Consider the following 19422-nt stretch of genomic DNA (forward strand, 5'->3'; position numbering starts at 1 on the left):
CTCTAGCTTCCCCGTCTCTGCATTGATGGTCTCTAAGAACTATTGAATGGATGTTACTACAGGGTGGATCATAAGGTTTCATGAGCTTATTGGAACAATGAATGTCGCTGAAAAGCATGACAACATCCTTGTGAAGAACTATAATTCGAGATCTGTGGAAACAGAGCACATTTCAGAATCCAATTATAGTCGCTCTCCTAAGAGAGGGCGCCAAGAGCGAAACCTTAATCTTAGGGATACTTCTGGACGTTCTGGTCCATATAGTTGCTCTACTTGGGAAGGTAACTACCAAAATAGGCGAACAAGGAACCGAAGAGGTCAACGTGGAAAGAGATAGGGAGGCAACGCCTCTGGCCGTGTTGGTGGCGCCACCAACACTAAGAGCCATCTAAATGACGCTTTTAAAGCACCTCAATCAATGGAGTCTGAGCAAAGAGATGTATGTTCTCGATGTGGAGTATCCGTCATTGGGCACACATTTGTAGAGCTCGTGAAGGAATGTCACCGCCTACAAAGCATATTATGATGCAAGAGAAGCTCACAATGTGGAACAAGAAGATCAAGAAGAGTGAAGGGTTAAAGACTACAAATCTGGCTGAGATCAATAGATCGCCAATTCTGTTTAAGCCATTATTTTTCCAAGAGATATAATAGGCAATTGCCATATATTTTTGTAGTAAATGCCAATGGTTTAGTCTTTATGCAAAGAAGGCTCACCCAAAGTAAGTGTGATGTCTAGGAAGGTTCTGAGATTAGTGGTACTTAAGCGAGCCTTGCTTCACCGACATCTCTCTACTCACCTGGTCACATTTATTTTGGAATTACCAAAAGAAGTTAGATGACTACCATTGTCTTGCATTAGCTAGGATTTTGGATTAGATTTTCTTTGGTCAAAAAGACAATGATGTAACTCCGTTGGCTTATGCATAAAATTTTGAGTTCTTTTCATTATGACTCCATTTTGATTCTGAGCATATGACTTTTTGACTATGATGGCTGGGCCATCAAAACTAATTCAAGGACATGGAATAGCCCAAGTTCCACTTGCCAAATGGCACCTTAATTACTGTCACAGAAAATCTCTACGCTCATAAGGCAAATCGTACCTATGAATAGTCAACGGATTCCATGTGAAAAAGCATGTAGAGAACAGAAATGAGTTCCTTTGCAATACCTCTAATGATTGCGAACAAAGGCGCATCTTAGAGAAGTTTATATGTCTCTCTAATGGACTTTATGTCACTCTTCGAGCTATTAAATCCAACGAAAGAGAGAAGATCTCTTGGATTTAGACACTTATTGGCTTTGTCACTACAGGATAGGTCATCCTGGTTATGATATGATGATCAGTCTACTAAAGACTTCACATGGACATCCTTTCTAACGAAGCATGAATCAAAAGTTAATTCCTGGACTAAGTGTGACCGACGCTGCTGCCTAGGGCGCCGCCTCCGTCCACCACCATCCTAGAGCTGGCACAGTCCTTATCTATGATGCCATGGATGGCGACCATCATGGTATTGACGCCCCAGGTGATATTGCAATCACCCACTTTGCTTCAAATAGTGTTTCAGACGCTTAGGCCCAACCAAAATCATCATTGGTTGCTTCTAAAGCGTCTCGCTCGTTTTACAAAGCTTGTTCCTTAGGGAAATTTGGACTGAGACCATCCTATGCAAAGGATATAAAAATACTCCTTATGCACCTACATAGAATCCATGGGAATTCTGTGGACTGATTCAACTAACCTGCGGACGTTTAAATATCTCATGATGTTGGTTAACACGCAAACACTCTGGTCACATGTTGTGCCATTGTCCACTTGTAATGCTGCTTATGCTAGACTCCTAGCACATATCATACAATAACGGGCTCACTGCCCGGATCATCCTATTCCGTCAATTGGACTTGACGTGCTAGAGTGTTTTACATCGAAGACTTTCGATGGTTATTGCATTGGGACTGATATTAGACATTATATTCCAAAGAACACACCCAAATGGTCTCAAGGAAATGACTACGATGGTAGTCCGGACATTGGTAATGCGCACCAGTCTCCTTATATCCGCTTGGGGTGATGCAATATAGCATGCAGCTATGCTAATTCGTCTACAACCTACCGCCGTTCAATCTACCTCAGCGTTATAGCTAGTGAGTGAGTACCAGTATCGTACTTACACATATTTGAGTGTCCCATTTATGTGCTAATTGCGCCGCCACAGTGCTCTATGATGGGTCCTTACAGATGAATGGGAAACTATGTTGGAGTTAAAACTCCAACAATCTTCCGCCACTTAATACCCTTGCAAGGCGATCTCCTTACCGCTAGATTTGCGGATGTCACTTTGATGAGACAGTCTTCCCATTGTTAGGGTGAGTTAAGAACACAGATGTTCAGCAGGAATGACAGGAATTGTCGTGGTCTGTCCCCACTATGTCTCATCTCAATCCCTACTAAAGTAACGAGATCACACATCTACTGCAAATATGCCTGCAAGGAAGTACGTCCCTACGAGAGGACGTAGCGCCACGCTACAAGGAGGTAGGCATGGCGCCAACACCAAAGATAGTGGCACTCTGGTGTTATAGGCCATGGCCCCAGCAAGGATGCATGGGAGGCCCGTGCGTTCGAATGATACTTTGGCACATTCCAATCTTTTGATCAACAAGACTCAAAATCCGTCTCATAAGTATCTTCCGGATTATGGTTACCGTTGGGGGACGACTCAACGTCAGAACTTATTCTTGAGAATATAGAGCTCTATGAAAATTACACTAGTCTACATGAGATGTGGGATAGAAACTCCATCATAATTGATTATGTAACTGCGCATTTAGTTGCGCATGAGTTTGTTGAGTTCGATGATATCGAACCACGCTCTGTTGATGAATGAATACTAATGTAGAGAAATTTGGCCTAAATGGAAGATGATATCCAGGTTAAAATGGATTCTCTAACGAAGATGAAGGTTTTCGAGCCAGTGATGCCAACACCTCTTATCATAAAATCTGTTGACTAATGGGTCTTCGTTAGAAAGCGTGATGAGAAAAAGAGATAGTAATCTCGCCTTATGGCTCAAGGCTTCTCACAAAAACGCCCTGGAATCGACTACGATGAGACATATTCTCTCGTAATGGATGTCATTGCACTCCACTACCCTGTCAGTTTGGTAGTTTCCAAATAACTGATCATGCAGCTTACAAATGTGGTCATTATGTATCTATATGGGGATGTAGATATGAAATATACATGAATGTTCATGGTGAACTTCATTTACCCAAGTCAAGTGGCTCTGGCCCACGTAGTGCGTTTACAATAAGGTTGAAATGCTCACTAAAGTGATTACTTGATTGGGAAGGGATATGCCCGCTCGTTTTCATAACAAGTTTCGGATTCTATCGCGGTTCATGTTGGACATGATCTTCATTACAAGCCCTTAAAGAGTTAAGGAAAACCACTGAACACTAGAAATTCGATTTTGAGATGAACGATTTTGGGAGAACACGATTATGTCTCTGTTTATAACTTGAGCATCGTGTTGATAGATGCTTAGGCATTTTTGACAAGGTCAATCCTTCAAGCACCTCAATGATCGTTCGTAGTCTTGATCCTAAAAAGGATCCTCTTCGTCTAAAGGATGATGACGAAGATGTGCTAAAGGCAAAGGTGCCTTACTTAAGTACAATAGATGCAATAATGTACTTAGCTCAATGCACAAGACCGGACATCTCATTTGCCATGAACTTGTTAGCTAGTAGTTATAGCTCTGAGCCAACGCGACACCATTGGACTGGCTGTTAAAGATATCTTTCGATACTAGAGATGTACGACTGATATGGGCATGCTTTATCCCTACAGAAAGATATCTTTCAGACCCATCACATATCAGGAACGCTGCCAACACTGGCCTGCGTCCACTATCCCCATCCCAAAACAACATGTGTTTTGGAAGGTTTTGCTGATGTTGGGTATCTCTTTGACCCATGCAAATGTCATTCCCAAACTGGTTAAGTGTTCACCATGGGTAAAGACCATGATATCTTGGAAGTCTATAAAATAGACCCTACTCGCTATATCTTCGAACAATGCAAAGATTATTGCTCTTCATGAAGCAGTTCGTGAATGTATATGGATTGGATCCATAAGTACGCATGTTCAAACAATTGTAGTTTGAAGTCTACCACAGATGAGCCTATGAGCATTTAAGATAATGCTGCTTATTTTGAATAAGTGAAGCAAGGCTACATCAAAAGCGACAACACCAAGCATAATCAGCAATAACAGACTCTCCTCAAGATCAAAGGGAACTAGATTCAATCTGAGGACAGTGTGGCAGACTTGCTCACTAAGTCATTGCCTAAATTCTACTTTCGAGAAACGTGTTGGTAGCATCGTTTGCGAAGTTATCCGAACTCCCATGACCGTAGTCATCAGGGGGAGATGCAAACATCAGGGGGAGATTTCTACATGTATGGTCTCGAAACATGAATGGTGTGTTGTGCTCTTTTTCCCCTTCGACTTAGGTTATTTTTGTCCCACTGGGTTTTTGTTACTCCCCCTTGGATGTCCACCAATTTGTGATATGGTGTTGGACGCGCTTAATGTTGCCTCGTCAAAAACCTTGCCAGGTAACAAAAACCAAGTGGGATAAAAATAACCCTGGTCGAAGGAGAAAAAGAGTACAACGCGCATATGTCTTAGGTAGCATGTTTCTTGATGCTCCCCCTGATTGGAATCTCCCCCTGATCATTGGATGTGTCACTTGACAGCTTCGAGAGTCGCCTCAAACCGATACCATTTACTAACTTCTGAGAAGTGCATTTCGGTAGGGATTTGGTGAAAAGATCAGCTAGGTTGTCATTAGATCGGATCTGCTTAACTTCAATCTCTTGATTTTTCTGAAGCTCATGAGTGTGGAAGAACTTTGGTGCAGTATGCTTAGTTTTATCACCTTTGATGAATCCTTCCTTAATTTGAGCAATACAGGCCGCATTGTCTTCATGAAGGATGGTTGGAGCATCAGTCACTGAAGGTAACTCACAAGTACTCCGAATATGGCGGATCATTGATCTTAACCAAAAACATTCACGACCAGCTTCATGTAGTGCAACTATTTCAGAGTGATTAGAGGAAGTTGCCACTAGTGTTTGCTTTGTTGATCGCCATGATATTGCTGTATCTCCACAAGTAAATACATATCCTGTTTGAGAGCGACCTTTATGTGGATCAGAGAGATATCCTGCATCAGCATATCCAACAATTTTTGGACCATTTACAGGATTATTTGCATAGAATAAACCCATGTCTGTAGTACCACGAAGGTAGCGTAAAATATCTTTTACACCTTTCCAATGGCGTAATGTTGGAGCAGAGCTATATCTTGCCAACACACTTACTGCAAAAGAAATGTCCGGTCTTGTACATTGTGCCAAATAAAGTAAAGCACCAATAGCACTAAGATATGGTGTTTCTGGACCAAGAATATTTTCACCATCTTGTCTTGGTCGATATTGATCTTTATTGGTGTCAAGCCTACAGACAACCATTGGCGTGCTTACTGGGTAAGCTTTGTCCATACCAAATCTCTTTAGGACTTTTTCAGTATAAGTTGATTGATGGACAAGAATTCCACTAGCTAAATGCTCGATTTGCAAACCGAGACAATACTTAGTTTTACCAAGGTCTTTCATTTCAAACTCACGTTTCAAATATTTAGCAGTCTTTTCAAGCTCTTCAGAGCTTCCAATTAAATTCATGTCATCGACATATACTGCGATTATTGCAAAACCAGAAATTGATTTCTTAATGAAAACACAAGGACATATAGGGTCATTGATTAATCCTTCCTTGAGCAGATACTGACTAAGACGATTATACCACATTCGTCCAGATTGTTTAAGTCCATATAATGATCGTCTCAATTTGATTGAGTACATGTTATGCTGTTTTGTGGTTGTTTTAGGCAACATAAAACCTTCTGGGACTTTCATGTAAATATCAGTATCTAATTCCCCGTATAGGTATGCAGTAACAACGTTCATAAGTCGCATATCAAGTTTTTCTGAAACCACCAAACTTATTAGATAGCGGAACGTAATGGCATCCATCACGGGGGAATATGTTTCATCATAATCAATTCCACGTCTTTGTGAAAAACCTTGTGCCACAAGTCGCGCCTTATATCTTGCAATCTCATTATTCTCATTGCGCTTTCTCACAAACACCCATTTGTAACCAACTGGTTTTACATTGGGTGGTGTTTGGACAACAAGTCCGAAAACACAGCGCTTGCCTAGAAAATCTAATTCTACTTGGATTGCATCTTTCCATTTGAGCTAATCATGTCTCTGTCTACATTCATTGACAGACCGAGGTTCAGTATCATCGCCTTTTATTATTTCAGTAGCTACTACGAATGAAAATATATTATCAATGATCATATCTCTACGATCCCACAACTCATTGGTGTACACATAGTTTACGGAAATTTCCTTATTTTCAGGTACCTGAGCCTCATTTGAGACTTGTGTGTCACCAAAAACATTGTCCTCTTCTGTAATTTCAAAATCATGAGTTGTTGGTCGGACATTGATATCTTGCCCAAAAGTTTGCCCGGGAGCGACTTCATTATGATTCATATGTGCCATTGATTTCCTTTTTCTAGGAACTGAATCTTTTGAACCTATAGGTCTGCCTCGCTTCAAGCGTGCAACAGATGGCTCATTAGCGGCCACATTATTTTGTCCAATTGGGACATCAATTCTTGCAGGCGCATTAGCAGCTGGAATATGTGATCTTGTCACTTTTGCTGTATTAGTGAACGCATCAGGCATTGTGTCAGCAATATTTTGTAAATGAAGAATCCTTCGTACTTCATTATCACATTGTTTGGTACAAGGATCAAGGTGAGATAAAGTAGGTACAGTCCACGATAATTCACGACGTTCAAAAAGGAACAATCTTATCTCCCCCTAACGGTGGGAATACCGTCTCATCAAAGTGACAATCTGCAAAACGTGCAGTAAAGATATCACCCGTCAGGGGTTCTAGATATCGAATAATAGATGGTGAATCAAAACCAATATAGATTCCCAAATGACGTTGAGGGCCCATTTTAGTACGTTGTGGCGGTGTAATAGGCACATAAACAGCACAACCAAAAATTCGAAGATGGGAGATATTGGGCTGCCTCCCAAGGACAAGTTGTAATGGGGAATATTGATTGTTGGTTGTGGGCCTCAACCGAATTAGTGTTGCCGCATGAGAAATAGCATGTCCCCAAGCAGAAATTGGCAACTTAGTTTTCATTAATAGGGTACGCGCTATTATTTGAAGGCGCTTAATAAAAGATTCTGCCAAACCATTTTGAGTATGAACATGAGGAACAGGATGTTCAATGTCAATTCCCATAGACATGCAGTAGTCATCAAAAGTTTGAGATGTAAATTCACCAGCATTATCTAATCGAATAGACTTAATGGAGTAGTCTGGGAATTGTGCTCGTAATTTAATTATTTGAGCAAGGAGTTTGGCAAATGCCATATTACGAGTAGATAGAAGGCAAACATGAGACCATCTTGTAGATGCATCAATCATGACCATAAAATATCGAAATGGTCCACAAGGAGGTTGGATAGGTCCACAAATGTCCCCTTGAATTCTTTGCAAAAAAGATGGGGATTCACTATCAATCTTGGCATAAGATGGTCTGATGACCAGTTTTCCTTGCGAGCAGGCTTTGCAAGGGTTGCTTGGCAAAGTAACATGTTTAGTCAACAACGGATGACCATTGGAATTTGTAATTATTCTCAGCATCATGGTAGATCCGGGGTGACCCAAACGGTCATGCCAAAGCATAAATGCATGGTGATCTTTGGATTGTTGGTTCATTACATGGTATGCCTCAATTGGGGTAATGATTGTGTAATACAACCCAGATGATAGGGCAACCAATTTTTCCAATATGCGCCTTTGGTCGTCATTATTGGAAATAATGCAAAGATATTCCACATTTTGATCATTTGTGGTCTCAATATGGTATCCATTTAAACGGATATCCTTAAAACTGAGCAGATTCCTTTTGGATCTGGAAGAGAACAAAGCCTCTTGAATGGACAATATAGTGCCATTCGGTAGTTTAATATGGGCTCTACCAGAGCCTTCAACCAGGTCTGTGGATCCAGATATTGTGGTCACATTAGCTTTAGTAAGGACCAAAGTGGAGAAAAATGTCCGATCTCGAAGAATCGTGTACGTAGTAGCACTATCAACAAGACAAATATGATCTCCATCGTTTTGGAGCTAAGGGCATCCATGAATCATAGTCATTGCCTTCATAAGAGAAAATAAATAAATAAATAAAATTGCTTAGAGCAAAAATATGCATGTAGCAAAAATGATTAACATAATAGGAAAATATAAATAGTTTGCTGAGACAATAAATGATACATGCATTAAAAATAACATTATAACAAAATAACCATCAATTTGTTGTAGTCTAATTGGTTAGGATATTTGGCTCTCATTCAAAAAGCCTGGGTTCAAATCCCAGCAAGCATGTTATGACTAAAAACTTATGTCTAGCCAAAATAATCTCAACAAATGAATTATAATAAAGACAATTAATGTAATGAACCTTGATGAGCATAATTCAAATTGAAACGTAAATAAACATGATTCATGATGAAAACGTAATCCATGGTCAACATAATTCATAGTGAAAAACGTAATTAAAGATAATTACATAATTGAACATAAATATATATGCTTAAAAAATGTCCTTTATTAAATTTCAAATCAGAAAATACAACCATGAAAAACTAGATAAGGAAAAACAAATAAAAATGACAAAACAAAATAAAGATAGATAGATAAAATGCCTAAACATAGGCTTCAAATTAATCGGTGCCAAGAACACCGCCGCTGATCATGTCATCAATATGTTGTCCATTGTCCACAAAAAAATCAGAGATGTCGAGTGGAGTGGTATCCAATGGCTCAGATGAATCCCAAGGATCTGACTGATCGATATAGTTAATTTCAACTTTGTTGCCTTTGATAGAAGCTTGGTAAAGCGCCACTAAATGATCTGGCATGCGACAAGTTTTCCAAAAATGGCCATTGCAACCACATCTGGTGCAAAAGCTTTCATTGTTCTTGGGGGATTTGTTCATCTGACCCTTGCCTTTGTGGATTTTGGCATTTTTCTTTGGACCCAATCGTTGGTTAATGCTTCCACGGCCTTGACCATTAGGTCTTTGACGATCACGTCCCTTAACACGAGCACTAGTATTGCCATGCTTGTTGCCATGTCTATTGGCATGACCACCAGTGAAAATAGCATTCACCTCAGGTATGGGTTGAGACCCGGTAGGGCGAGACTGATGGTTTTTCATTAGGAGCTCATTATTTTGCTCCGCCACTAAAAGACATGAGATGAGGTCTGCATACTTTTTGAATCCTCGCTCTCGATATTGTTGTTGCAGAATCATGTTTGTGGCATGAAAAGTCGAAAAAGTCTTTTCGAGCTTGCTATCTTCACTGACAGGTTCTCCACATAATTTTAGTTGGGAGGTAATCCGATGCATGGCGGAATTGAAATCAGTGACAGAGTTGAAGTCCTGAAGGCGCAAGTGCGTCCATTCATACCGTGCTCTAGGTAGAACAATGATTTTTTGATGGGCAAATCGATCAGCCAATGCTTCCCAAAGCTCAAACGGGTCTTTCACCGTAAGGTACTCATCTTTTAGGCTCTTGTCAAGATGATGACGCAAGAAAATCATAGCCTTGGCTCGATCATGCACAGATGACTTATTGCTAACTGTAATGGTATCTCCAAGGTTGTTGGCCATGAGGTGAATTTCAGCATCAAGAACCCAGCTCAAATAGTTCTTGCCAGAAATTTCAAGAGGATCAAATTCCAATTTTGTCAGATGCGTCATCTTCCTACATAGAGAAAAGACGAGATATATCAGGATCCATAATATTAGAACTGTATGTTCTACGAACAATGATATAAAAATCATGTATGAAACAGAGTTTCAAAATGTTCATAAATATGAACAATGGATCCCAAAGGGAACACACGAGAAAAACATTCGTGTGATGTCTATAGAACCATAGGTTCTAAGACTACTTGGTCAGAGGACTCAAGTCTTGAGCAATGGAACATGTAGTTCTCATTGTCATATAGAAAATATAAATTGTCAACAATTATATGAACGCATAAAAAAATTGATATTCATCTATAGGAAAAGGGAACTCATAGATCATTTGCCTTGGTATAAGCAACTATGTTGCAACATAAGACTTGTAGATCATCATGGAGTTCAAAGAAGAAGAAAAATTAGAGCAAACTCGTGCTGATAACGTGTTATAAACTAGAAACTTACGTTTGTAGGAAATAGAGAATATAGAATAGAGAAACAGAATATAGGAGGAGGTAAAAGTGTGTATCTTATTCATTCTCATAGACTCCTTTATATAGGAGTTAAGTTTACATCATAAGGACATGAAATATGAGAATTTACGTGGACAACCACATATTTATTATATTTATAACAGACGTTTGTTTTTAGTAGAAAACATATGTAGTTCTTATTCTATGTTGATGTTGCTACTTTTCTGGAGAAGATCGACTTATGCAGTAGTAATGAGAATATGGACATGATTAATATTGCAATCAAAAGAACTATCATAAGTTAATGATTGATTTGGTCAAATATAGAATAATGCATGTGGCTGGAGGTCAATAGGTTGAGAACATAAAGGTTATACCAGTTCCAAGACAATATTTTGTATCTAATTTTAAAGTTTTAAGCATCGAGTTAAATACTCATAAAAGAGCAGTATTTGAAGTCCATAACAGACTGCGGGCATCATCAAAACCAAAAAAGATTAAAAAACTATCTTCCAAATCTAAAGGCTTTCCATCCTTAAAGAATTTTCTTGCTAGATCCACCTAAGAAAAGAAAAAGTCATTTTGGAACCGATCTTTGACATGCTATGTTAGAGTAACACAAACAACCATCCATCATATACATTCAAGAAACACAAACCAATAAGTCGATGAAAGATTACTAACCTGATGATGTAGAAGCCATTGCAATGCCGAAAGCACAAGTCTTCTGTTCTCTCCAATGCCTTAGCAATCTATAATGGGGTAGACAATATTGCTTGATTAATTGTGAGAACAGGGACCTTGCTTTATATAGGAGTTGATGATTCCTAAACCTTCCCATAAAGATTTCCTTGTGAATCATGGATTCAACTCCTCTGCAAAACATACTTTACTTCATGTCTTAGTAAACTAATTATAGTCCACATAGGATTAGGTTTCCTCAACCTGCAAAGAGTATAATCACACTTTCCTTATGTGCAAATTATCCGGATTGCATCACATTGTGTAATCCTTAATTCTTGTTCCTAAGATGATCTTATATTGTGATTAATGAAGTTCCATATTGTATGATGTCCAATTAGGTTTTACATTCTCCCACTTGGACTTTCATACTAGCTTCATTAACCAACAAAACAAGATTTACAAGAACTCCTTAGTGATCTCTTGTTATTACACAATAATGCATAACCTAATTTCAAGACTTTCACAAAAAATAATTACTGTAAATGAATCTTAGAAAACTAACAATGAAATCTGACAATGATAGCACTCTATGATCACAAGAACAGAACTATAATCAAACACAAACCAATAGAACATGAAAATTAACATATGAAGCATCTGCATTGTGATTTATACTTTATGCCTCATACATGGTCCTCCTTTAGCTTCTGAAAAGTTTCAGAGCTATAAATGCTTCAAATTGAAGCCTGCAAAATCTCAAAGAGAATCCTGATCCTCTGCTCACTGTCCAAAACCAAAATGACAGCTTAGTATGGATCATAAGTAGCTGCTCTTAGTCTTTTTATCCTGCATAAAATCAAATTTCCAAACACAGGCACATATATACATATATTTCATAATTTATTGCAGTAATACAAACACAGAATTCAAGCTGCCATAATAAAAATATAACTGATAGTTCATCATCCAAATGAATCAGAAAATGCAAAGATGTTCTTTAATGAAAATTACATCAAACCTAAGCTTCTAAAACAAATTATAAGCTCCCACTGATTCAAACAACATCTAAAGACTCAACTAAACCCATATTCTTAACATGTTCTTTAAAAACTGCAACAAATAATGGTTTAGTGAATGGATCAGCCAACATATCCTCAGAAGACACATGCTCTACACTAATTTCATCAAGCTTTACTTTCTCTCTTACCAACAGATATTTTGGATCCACGAATTTAGATTTTGAAGATCTCTTATTGTTCTTCGAAAAGAACACTGTAGCACTGTTATCACAATATATTGGCAAGGGTCTGTGTATGGTATCTATAACTTTCATGCCTCTAATAAAATTTCTAAGCCACACTCCATGAATAGTTGCCTCATATAAAGCAACAAATTCAGCATACATGGTAGATGTAGTGATACTAGTCTGTTTCACACTCTTCCAAGAAATAGCGCCACCAGCCAACATAAAAATAAAACCAGAAGTTGATTTTCTTTGTTGTTGAACCTTCTGCTTTCCCACAAAATCTGCATCAGAGAAACCAAACACAGCAAGTTCTTGACCATCTATCTTCTTATACACTAGCATATAATCCTTGGTTTTCTGCAAATATCTCAAGACCTTTTTCCCAGAAACCCAATGTGCATGTCCAGGATTAGTTTGAAATCTTCCAAGTATTCCAACTGAGTAGGCTATGTCAGGTCTAGTGCAGACCTGCGCATACATGAGGCTGCCTACCAATGAGGCATAAGGCTTATCCTTCATTGCTTCTTGCTCTAAGCTGTTTCTAGGGCATTGATCTTTATGCAACATATCTCCCTTTGTCATAGGAGCATCACCAGGAGCACATTTTTCCATCTTAAACCTCTTCAACACCTTTTCTATATAATTCCTTTGAGATAATGCCAGAAGACCTAGAGTTCTATCCCTGACAATCTCTATACCCAGAACATAAGATGAATCTCCTAAATCTTTCATATCGAAGTTTCTAGACACAAAAGACCTAGTTTCATTAAGCAAATTTAAGTCACTGCTAGCAAGAAGAATATCATCTACATACAAAATCAGAAAAATAAATCTGCTCCCACTAGTTTTCAAGTATACACATTCATCAAGAGGATTTTCTTCAAAACAAAACTTTACCATCACAGAATCAAATTTTAAATACCACTGTCTCGAAGCTTGTTTTAATCTGTAGATAGATTTCTTAAGTTTGCAGACTAACCATTCATTCCCAGAAGCAATAAACCCCTTAGGTTGTGTCATATAAATATCTTCATGCAAATCTCCATTCAAAAAGGCAGTTTTTACGTCCATTTGGTGTAGTTCCATGTTATAGTGCGCAACCAAAGCCATAATAATACGAAAAGAATCCTTTGTTGAAACAGGGGGAAAAGAATCCTTTGTTGAAACAGGGGAAAAAGTCTCATTGTAATCTACCCCTTCTCTCTGTGTAAAACCCTTTGCCACTAGTCTAGCTTTATGTCGTTCTACACTCCCATCTGAATTTTTCTTTGTTTTGAACACCCACTTGCAACCTATAGGTTTGACATTAGGAGGCAACTCTGATAATTCCCCAACTGCATTGTCACTCATAGATTGCAACTCAGACTCCATAGCTTTCTTCCATTGTTTAGATTGAATACTATCTACAGCTTGTTTGTAGGTGATAGGATCGCTCTCTTCCCCTAAATCAAAAACTGTTTCTTGTAAGTAAACTATGTAATCATCAGGGATTGCTGACCTCCTTACTCTCTGCGATTGTCTTAATGGTTGAATAGGCTGTGGTTGTGGTTGTGGTTGAGGTTGAGGTGGAGGTGGAGGTTCCTGCACTACAAGTTGATCTAGCATCTGCGGATCATGATTGTGATGATTTTCAATGGGAAGGATCGGCTCAGGAACATGGTTTTCTAGATTTTCTTCATCAGGAAGTGAACTAATAGAAGGATGAACAACTGACATAGGTGAGAAGGTTTCTGAATTTTGATGTTGCTGAGATAAACTTTTAGCTACTGCTTCTTGTTCTATGAGAAAATCACTTAAATCCTCCTTTTCTTGCAACTGAGTTTCTTCAATAAATTTAGCATTCCTTGTTTCAATGATCCTTAGATGATATTTGGGACAATAGAACCTAAAACCCTTAGATTTTTCTGGAAAACCTATGAAGAAACCACTGACAGTCTTGGAATCTAGCTTTTTCTCCTGCGGATTATATGGTCTAACCTTAGCCTTACTTCCCCAAACATGTAGGTGTGCCAAACTAGGTTTTCTACCAATCCAAAGTTCAAAGGGAGTTTTATCTACTGCTTCACTAGGCACCCTATTGCATATATAATTTGCCATCTTCAGTGCCTCACCCCACAAAAATTTAGGAAGTCCAGCATCATGCTTCTAACCATATTCAACAATGTCCTATTCTTCCTCTCAGCTACCCCATTCTGCTCAGGTGTCCCCGATGTTGTGTATTGAGCTACAATTCCACATTCCTCTAAGAACAATGCAAAAGGTCCTTTATGTTGCCCAGTTTCATCATATTTCTCATAATATTCACCTCCCCTGTCAGATCTCACTACCTTAACTGTTCTTTCCAACTGATTTTCAACTTCCATTTTAAAGATCTTAAAATTTTCAAGTGCTTGTGATTTTTCTGAAATAAGGTACAAATAACAAAACCTAGAATAGTCATCAATGAAGGTGATAAAATAGTGGTTCCTACAAATGGTTTGGGTTGAGAATGGACCACAAATATCAGTATGAATTAGCTCTAAAGGTTGCAGACTCCTAGTTGACCCTTTCTTTCTAAAGTTTGTCAGCTTTCCTTTAATGCAATCAACACAGACATCATAATCAGAAAAATCCAAAACAGGCAGAATGTTTTCTTTGATTAATTTCTGCATTCTTTCTTTAGAAATATGTCCTAATCTTTTATGCCAAAGAGTAGAAGATTTTTCAATGATTAAATTTCTTTTGACACTAGCAGATTCAACAAGAAAAGACTCATTTGGATATGAACATTCCAATTGCCACAAGCCATTAAATCGAAAAGCATTGCCAACAGGAGAATTATCATAAAATAATTTCCACTCAATTTTATTAACGAAAAAACTGAAATCATTGTCAACAAGTCGAGAACAAGAAATTAAATTCCTTCTCATGGAAGGTACATAGAAAACATTATCCAATTCTAACAAAAAACCAGATCCTAACAAGCATTTGAGTTCATTCTTTAAATTTTAACCCCATTCTGCAGTTTGCTTATTGCACAACACATATGAGCAAGAAGATACAACAAGCCTTTAGTTTCTTTACCACACCACCAGAATTCTTAAAACACTAGTTTCTATGAATGTTTCTTTGCTGTGGCTAAAAGAAAACACCCCCACTTTATGTGTTTTAATGTCTCTGTAATGTGCCAATTCTATGCCTTACTAATGAAATTTTAAACCTTCTGTGGAAGAACATTCAGTAGCTCAGAATAGAATTGCAATCTCAATCTTAAATCCTTGAGTTAAGAATTCCAACAACATAACCACTATGGTGAGAGACATTACTGAAATTCCTAAAACGAGATTGAGGTTCTTTAATGTTTGTTCATACAGACAAAAAACTTTTATTTTTATCAAGGTTTTGCAGCCGAAAAAGAAAAAGAAAAAAAAATTTGAGGAAATTTTGTGTGTGTGAACAAACATGATGAGAACTTTAGGATATCTTTAGGTGGATTGACCAATCTGTATATGAGTGCTTGCTTTAGTCTTTCTTACAAAAACACAGCTCCTAAAAAAACTTGTTCTTTAGGATTGAAACTAATTTGCAATCCTGATAGCTAATGATAACGTAATACCATATAAGCAATCAAACAATTCAATTATGTAATCTAATCAAGCAAGAACAATACGATATAACATGCTTTTCACTATCCATATATCACAAAAGCAATCAATATCCCAGAATCGAAAATTTTCATAGCAGAGATGAAGAGTTCAAGAGTTGTGTACCTTAAGCAAATTGTTCCTGCATATCAGTGCAATTCAACATACATACATCCAAAGGATTTCATCAAGCATCATGTGTATTGAAAATTTGGAGTAATTCGAAATTTATCTCCAGAAATTAAGGAACCCAGAAAAGTTCCCCTTTTTGTGTTTTGACATGAAGAAGAGAAGGGAGAGAGGAGATAGAAAATTTTGTCCGTTCAACACATAACAACCAGATGGGCTTCTAATTAAAAAAATCACGGACCATAACCCCTTCTCCCTTTTTTTTTTGTTTTGTTTTGTTTTGTTTTTTGTTTTTTTTTTTCTTTAGGTTTTTCAACACCAATAAATAAATCCTAAATTTAGGTTCAGTTTCAAAAGGCATATGATAGGCTCTGATACCAATTGTTAGAGTAACAAAAACAACCATCCATCATATACATTCAAGAAACACAAACCAATAAGTCGGTGAAAGATTACTAACCTGATGATGTAGAAGCCATTGCAATGCCGAAAGCACAAGTCTTCAAAGCAAAACATTTCTGTTTTGAATGTAGAACTTCCTCCAAAAGCTCCAAACATCTAATTGGTCATAGTCTCCTAGACATGCATAATCATATTATGTAACCTTAGAAGTACTTTGTAAAGGTAAATGTTTATAACAACATCAATATGACAGCAAGTTTACACAGAATATATAGAATGGCGAATGTCGACCCGATGGAGAGTAGGTTTTCACTTTTGCAACTCTGAGATATACAAACCAAGGAGATGCTGACTGTCACAAAGCAAAGTTTTAACCTAAATTTTGGTTTGGTTTAGCTACAGTAAAATACATATCAGCATCTGTGTCAATCTGGAAAGATTGGCAGAGGGAAAAGTAAGACTAACTTTTGTGCTTAAACGTCAAGCTTATTTAAGTTTTATACTCAAACATTGAATTTGTGTACACTGTATAAAAAATTAAAAACTGATACAGATTCTAACATTGAATTTGTGTAAGCTGTATATAAATTGATACATTGCTAGGTGTCAACTTTATTTTGTTGTTTGGTTAAAATCTACTACATTCACAACAATTTTCAATTGTAAATGTAACGACTAGTATCAATCAGATCCACTATGATCAAATTCATGTACATATAATTAATCTGAGACCTTGAATGGTTAATCTGGAACCTTTTCTACAAAGACCCTAATATAATTCTACATTACAAACAGTACATGACTCTTATCCTTTTAATATGAACAAAGTGGAAAAGCACCGGAGAATAAACCTTTATTAATCATAGAAACAGAATAGTGCTGGTGAAATTACAATAAAATTATAATTTCTATATGAGAAACTCGTTGACAAAAGGCTGAGGCGCGGGTATCTCGCTCTCTTTAAGGAGATTCAAGCCCTCTGCGGAACAATGCCGGTGCACCAGAAATCTCTTGACTTGTCCCCTCCAGGATACAGCCCAACAACAAGTTGTGTGGCTCACACCAATCTGCACAAATTGGAGGAACCCAAAGCTCCACCAAAAGAACACCTTTCTTTGGCCAAAAAACACACAAGACACTTTGGGGGATTTTGGAAAGAAAATTGATGGGCAAATAGTGGAGTTTCGTAACAATATTACGTAAAAGCAATGATCTGTTTGAGCATGCAACAAATGGTGCTATTTATAGGCTCTTAGAACACTCCCTACCATTAATAGGGTAGTATCCAAAAGCCATAGGTTACAAGAATTAAAACCCAAAATAAATCAAAATAAAACACCATGAGTTACAAAATAAAATTCAAAATAAATTCTGAATTTAAACACACAAATAAATTCAGATTTTAAACACAAAATAAATTCACCCAAATTTAATTTCAATAATAAATAAAATATTAAAATGTAACAACATTCCCCCACTCATTTTAAGATTTTAAAAACAAATATAAACCAAAATTACCGGCCAAAGACGAACCATTATGCGTCATGAAGGTGTGCTCTGTATTGAACATTCACTTAGTGAAACAGTAATCCCTACTCCAAAGTTAATAGTGGTCTCAGACTTGAACTACAACTGCTTAAGGGGAAATAAGAACTACTGCTCACACATAATAATTCAGGTGTTAATATGAGCTTTATTAGCCAGCACATTACGGCCTTGTGCTTATCCCGGCTTTCATGAGTATATTTCAAGAATAAGCCCAATTCTCATAGAGAGCGGCCCCACTCTCACACTCATATAGGTAAAATCCGTCAAGGATGCTCTTGTAACTATAATATCCCACTCATATGAGCTACAGATTTTATTAAGAGTTTTAAGTGAACTCAACCTTCATATACGTTACAAGATTAATGCACTTACATCATAGGGATGAGTAAGAAAATATAGTTCATTTTTCTTACGGCCACCTTATGATTCGTTTTTCCCATTGAACCCAGTTTTTAGGATCTCTAATCACCGGGTTGGGTGTCCTCATATATGGCTCATGATGATATGGGCTTCAATCCCATCCTCCTCGATGTATTCCAGACCTTTTCTCTTACCAAGCCCTTAGTTAACAGATCTGCAAGATTATCACATGATTTAACATAATTCACATTAATAATTCCATCACTCAAATATGATCTCACAGTACTGTGTTTTCTTCTTATAGGTCTGGATTTACCGTTATAATAACGGTTATTTACTCTACCAATAGCTGCAGTGCTATCACAATGAATCAATATAGGTGGTATAGGTTTTTCCCACAAGGGAATTTCATGCAATAAATCTCTCAACCAATTTGCTTCTTCACTTGTTGAAGCTAGAGCAATAAGTTCAGCTTCCATGGTTGAATTAGAGATTATTGTTTGCTTCTTTGATTTCCAACAAATAGCACATCCACCTAATGTAAAAATATAACCAGTGGTAGAGCGAGAATCACATGACAGAGTATTCCAATCGGCATCACAAAAGCCTTCAAGTACAGCAGGATATTTTTTATAAAGGGGCCGTGACCACTTACCCAATTTTAGCCTAAAAATTGCCCACTTACTCCACCTAGAGTTTTTTAACCCCATTTACTCAATCTAACAGTATTTGACAGTAATACCCTTATTTTAATTAAAAAATTACTCTCTTATCATATTCTCTCTTCCTCTCAGACGTGTCCCCCTCCCCCCTCTCTCTCTCTCTCTCTCTCTCTCTCTCTCTCTCTCTCTCTCTCTCTCTCTCTCTCTCTCTCTCTCTCTCTCTCTCTCTCTCGACTCCGGCATGGCGTACGATGAAGGTGCCGATCGAGTGGTTCTGCGTCGCCGGAGAAGGCGCTGATGAAGACCTAAACAGAGGAGGTGTTTTCCGGGTCGCCGATGAGGCCTTGACTGTGATTGCGCGACTCATC

The 19422-nt window shown here is 37.7% G+C and overlaps 1 protein-coding gene across 1 annotated transcript; it reads right to left on the reverse strand.

Annotated features, from left to right (window-relative positions):
- Positions 1-8686: 8686 nt before the first annotated feature.
- On the reverse strand, positions 8687-10437 carry LOC112200463. The gene is made up of 2 exons (XM_024341495.2): positions 10393-10437; positions 8687-9946 (listed from the first exon to the last, which is right to left on the reverse strand). The coding sequence occupies exon 2, from the start codon at positions 9940-9942 to the stop codon at positions 8899-8901; it is 1044 nt and encodes a 347-aa protein (XP_024197263.2). The 5' UTR covers positions 9943-9946; positions 10393-10437; the 3' UTR covers positions 8687-8898.
- Positions 10438-19422: the final 8985 nt, after the last annotated feature.

The sequence above is a fragment of the Rosa chinensis genome, chromosome 1, assembly GCF_002994745.2.
Source record: "Rosa chinensis cultivar Old Blush chromosome 1, RchiOBHm-V2, whole genome shotgun sequence".
NCBI lineage: Eukaryota > Viridiplantae > Streptophyta > Magnoliopsida > Rosales > Rosaceae > Rosa > Rosa chinensis.

What these genes read in the sequence shown, in the direction of transcription:
- LOC112200463 (XM_024341495.2), bottom strand. Translation starts at nt 9,942, where the DNA reads ATGACGCATCTGACAAAATTGGAATTTGATCCTCTTGAAATTTCTGGC.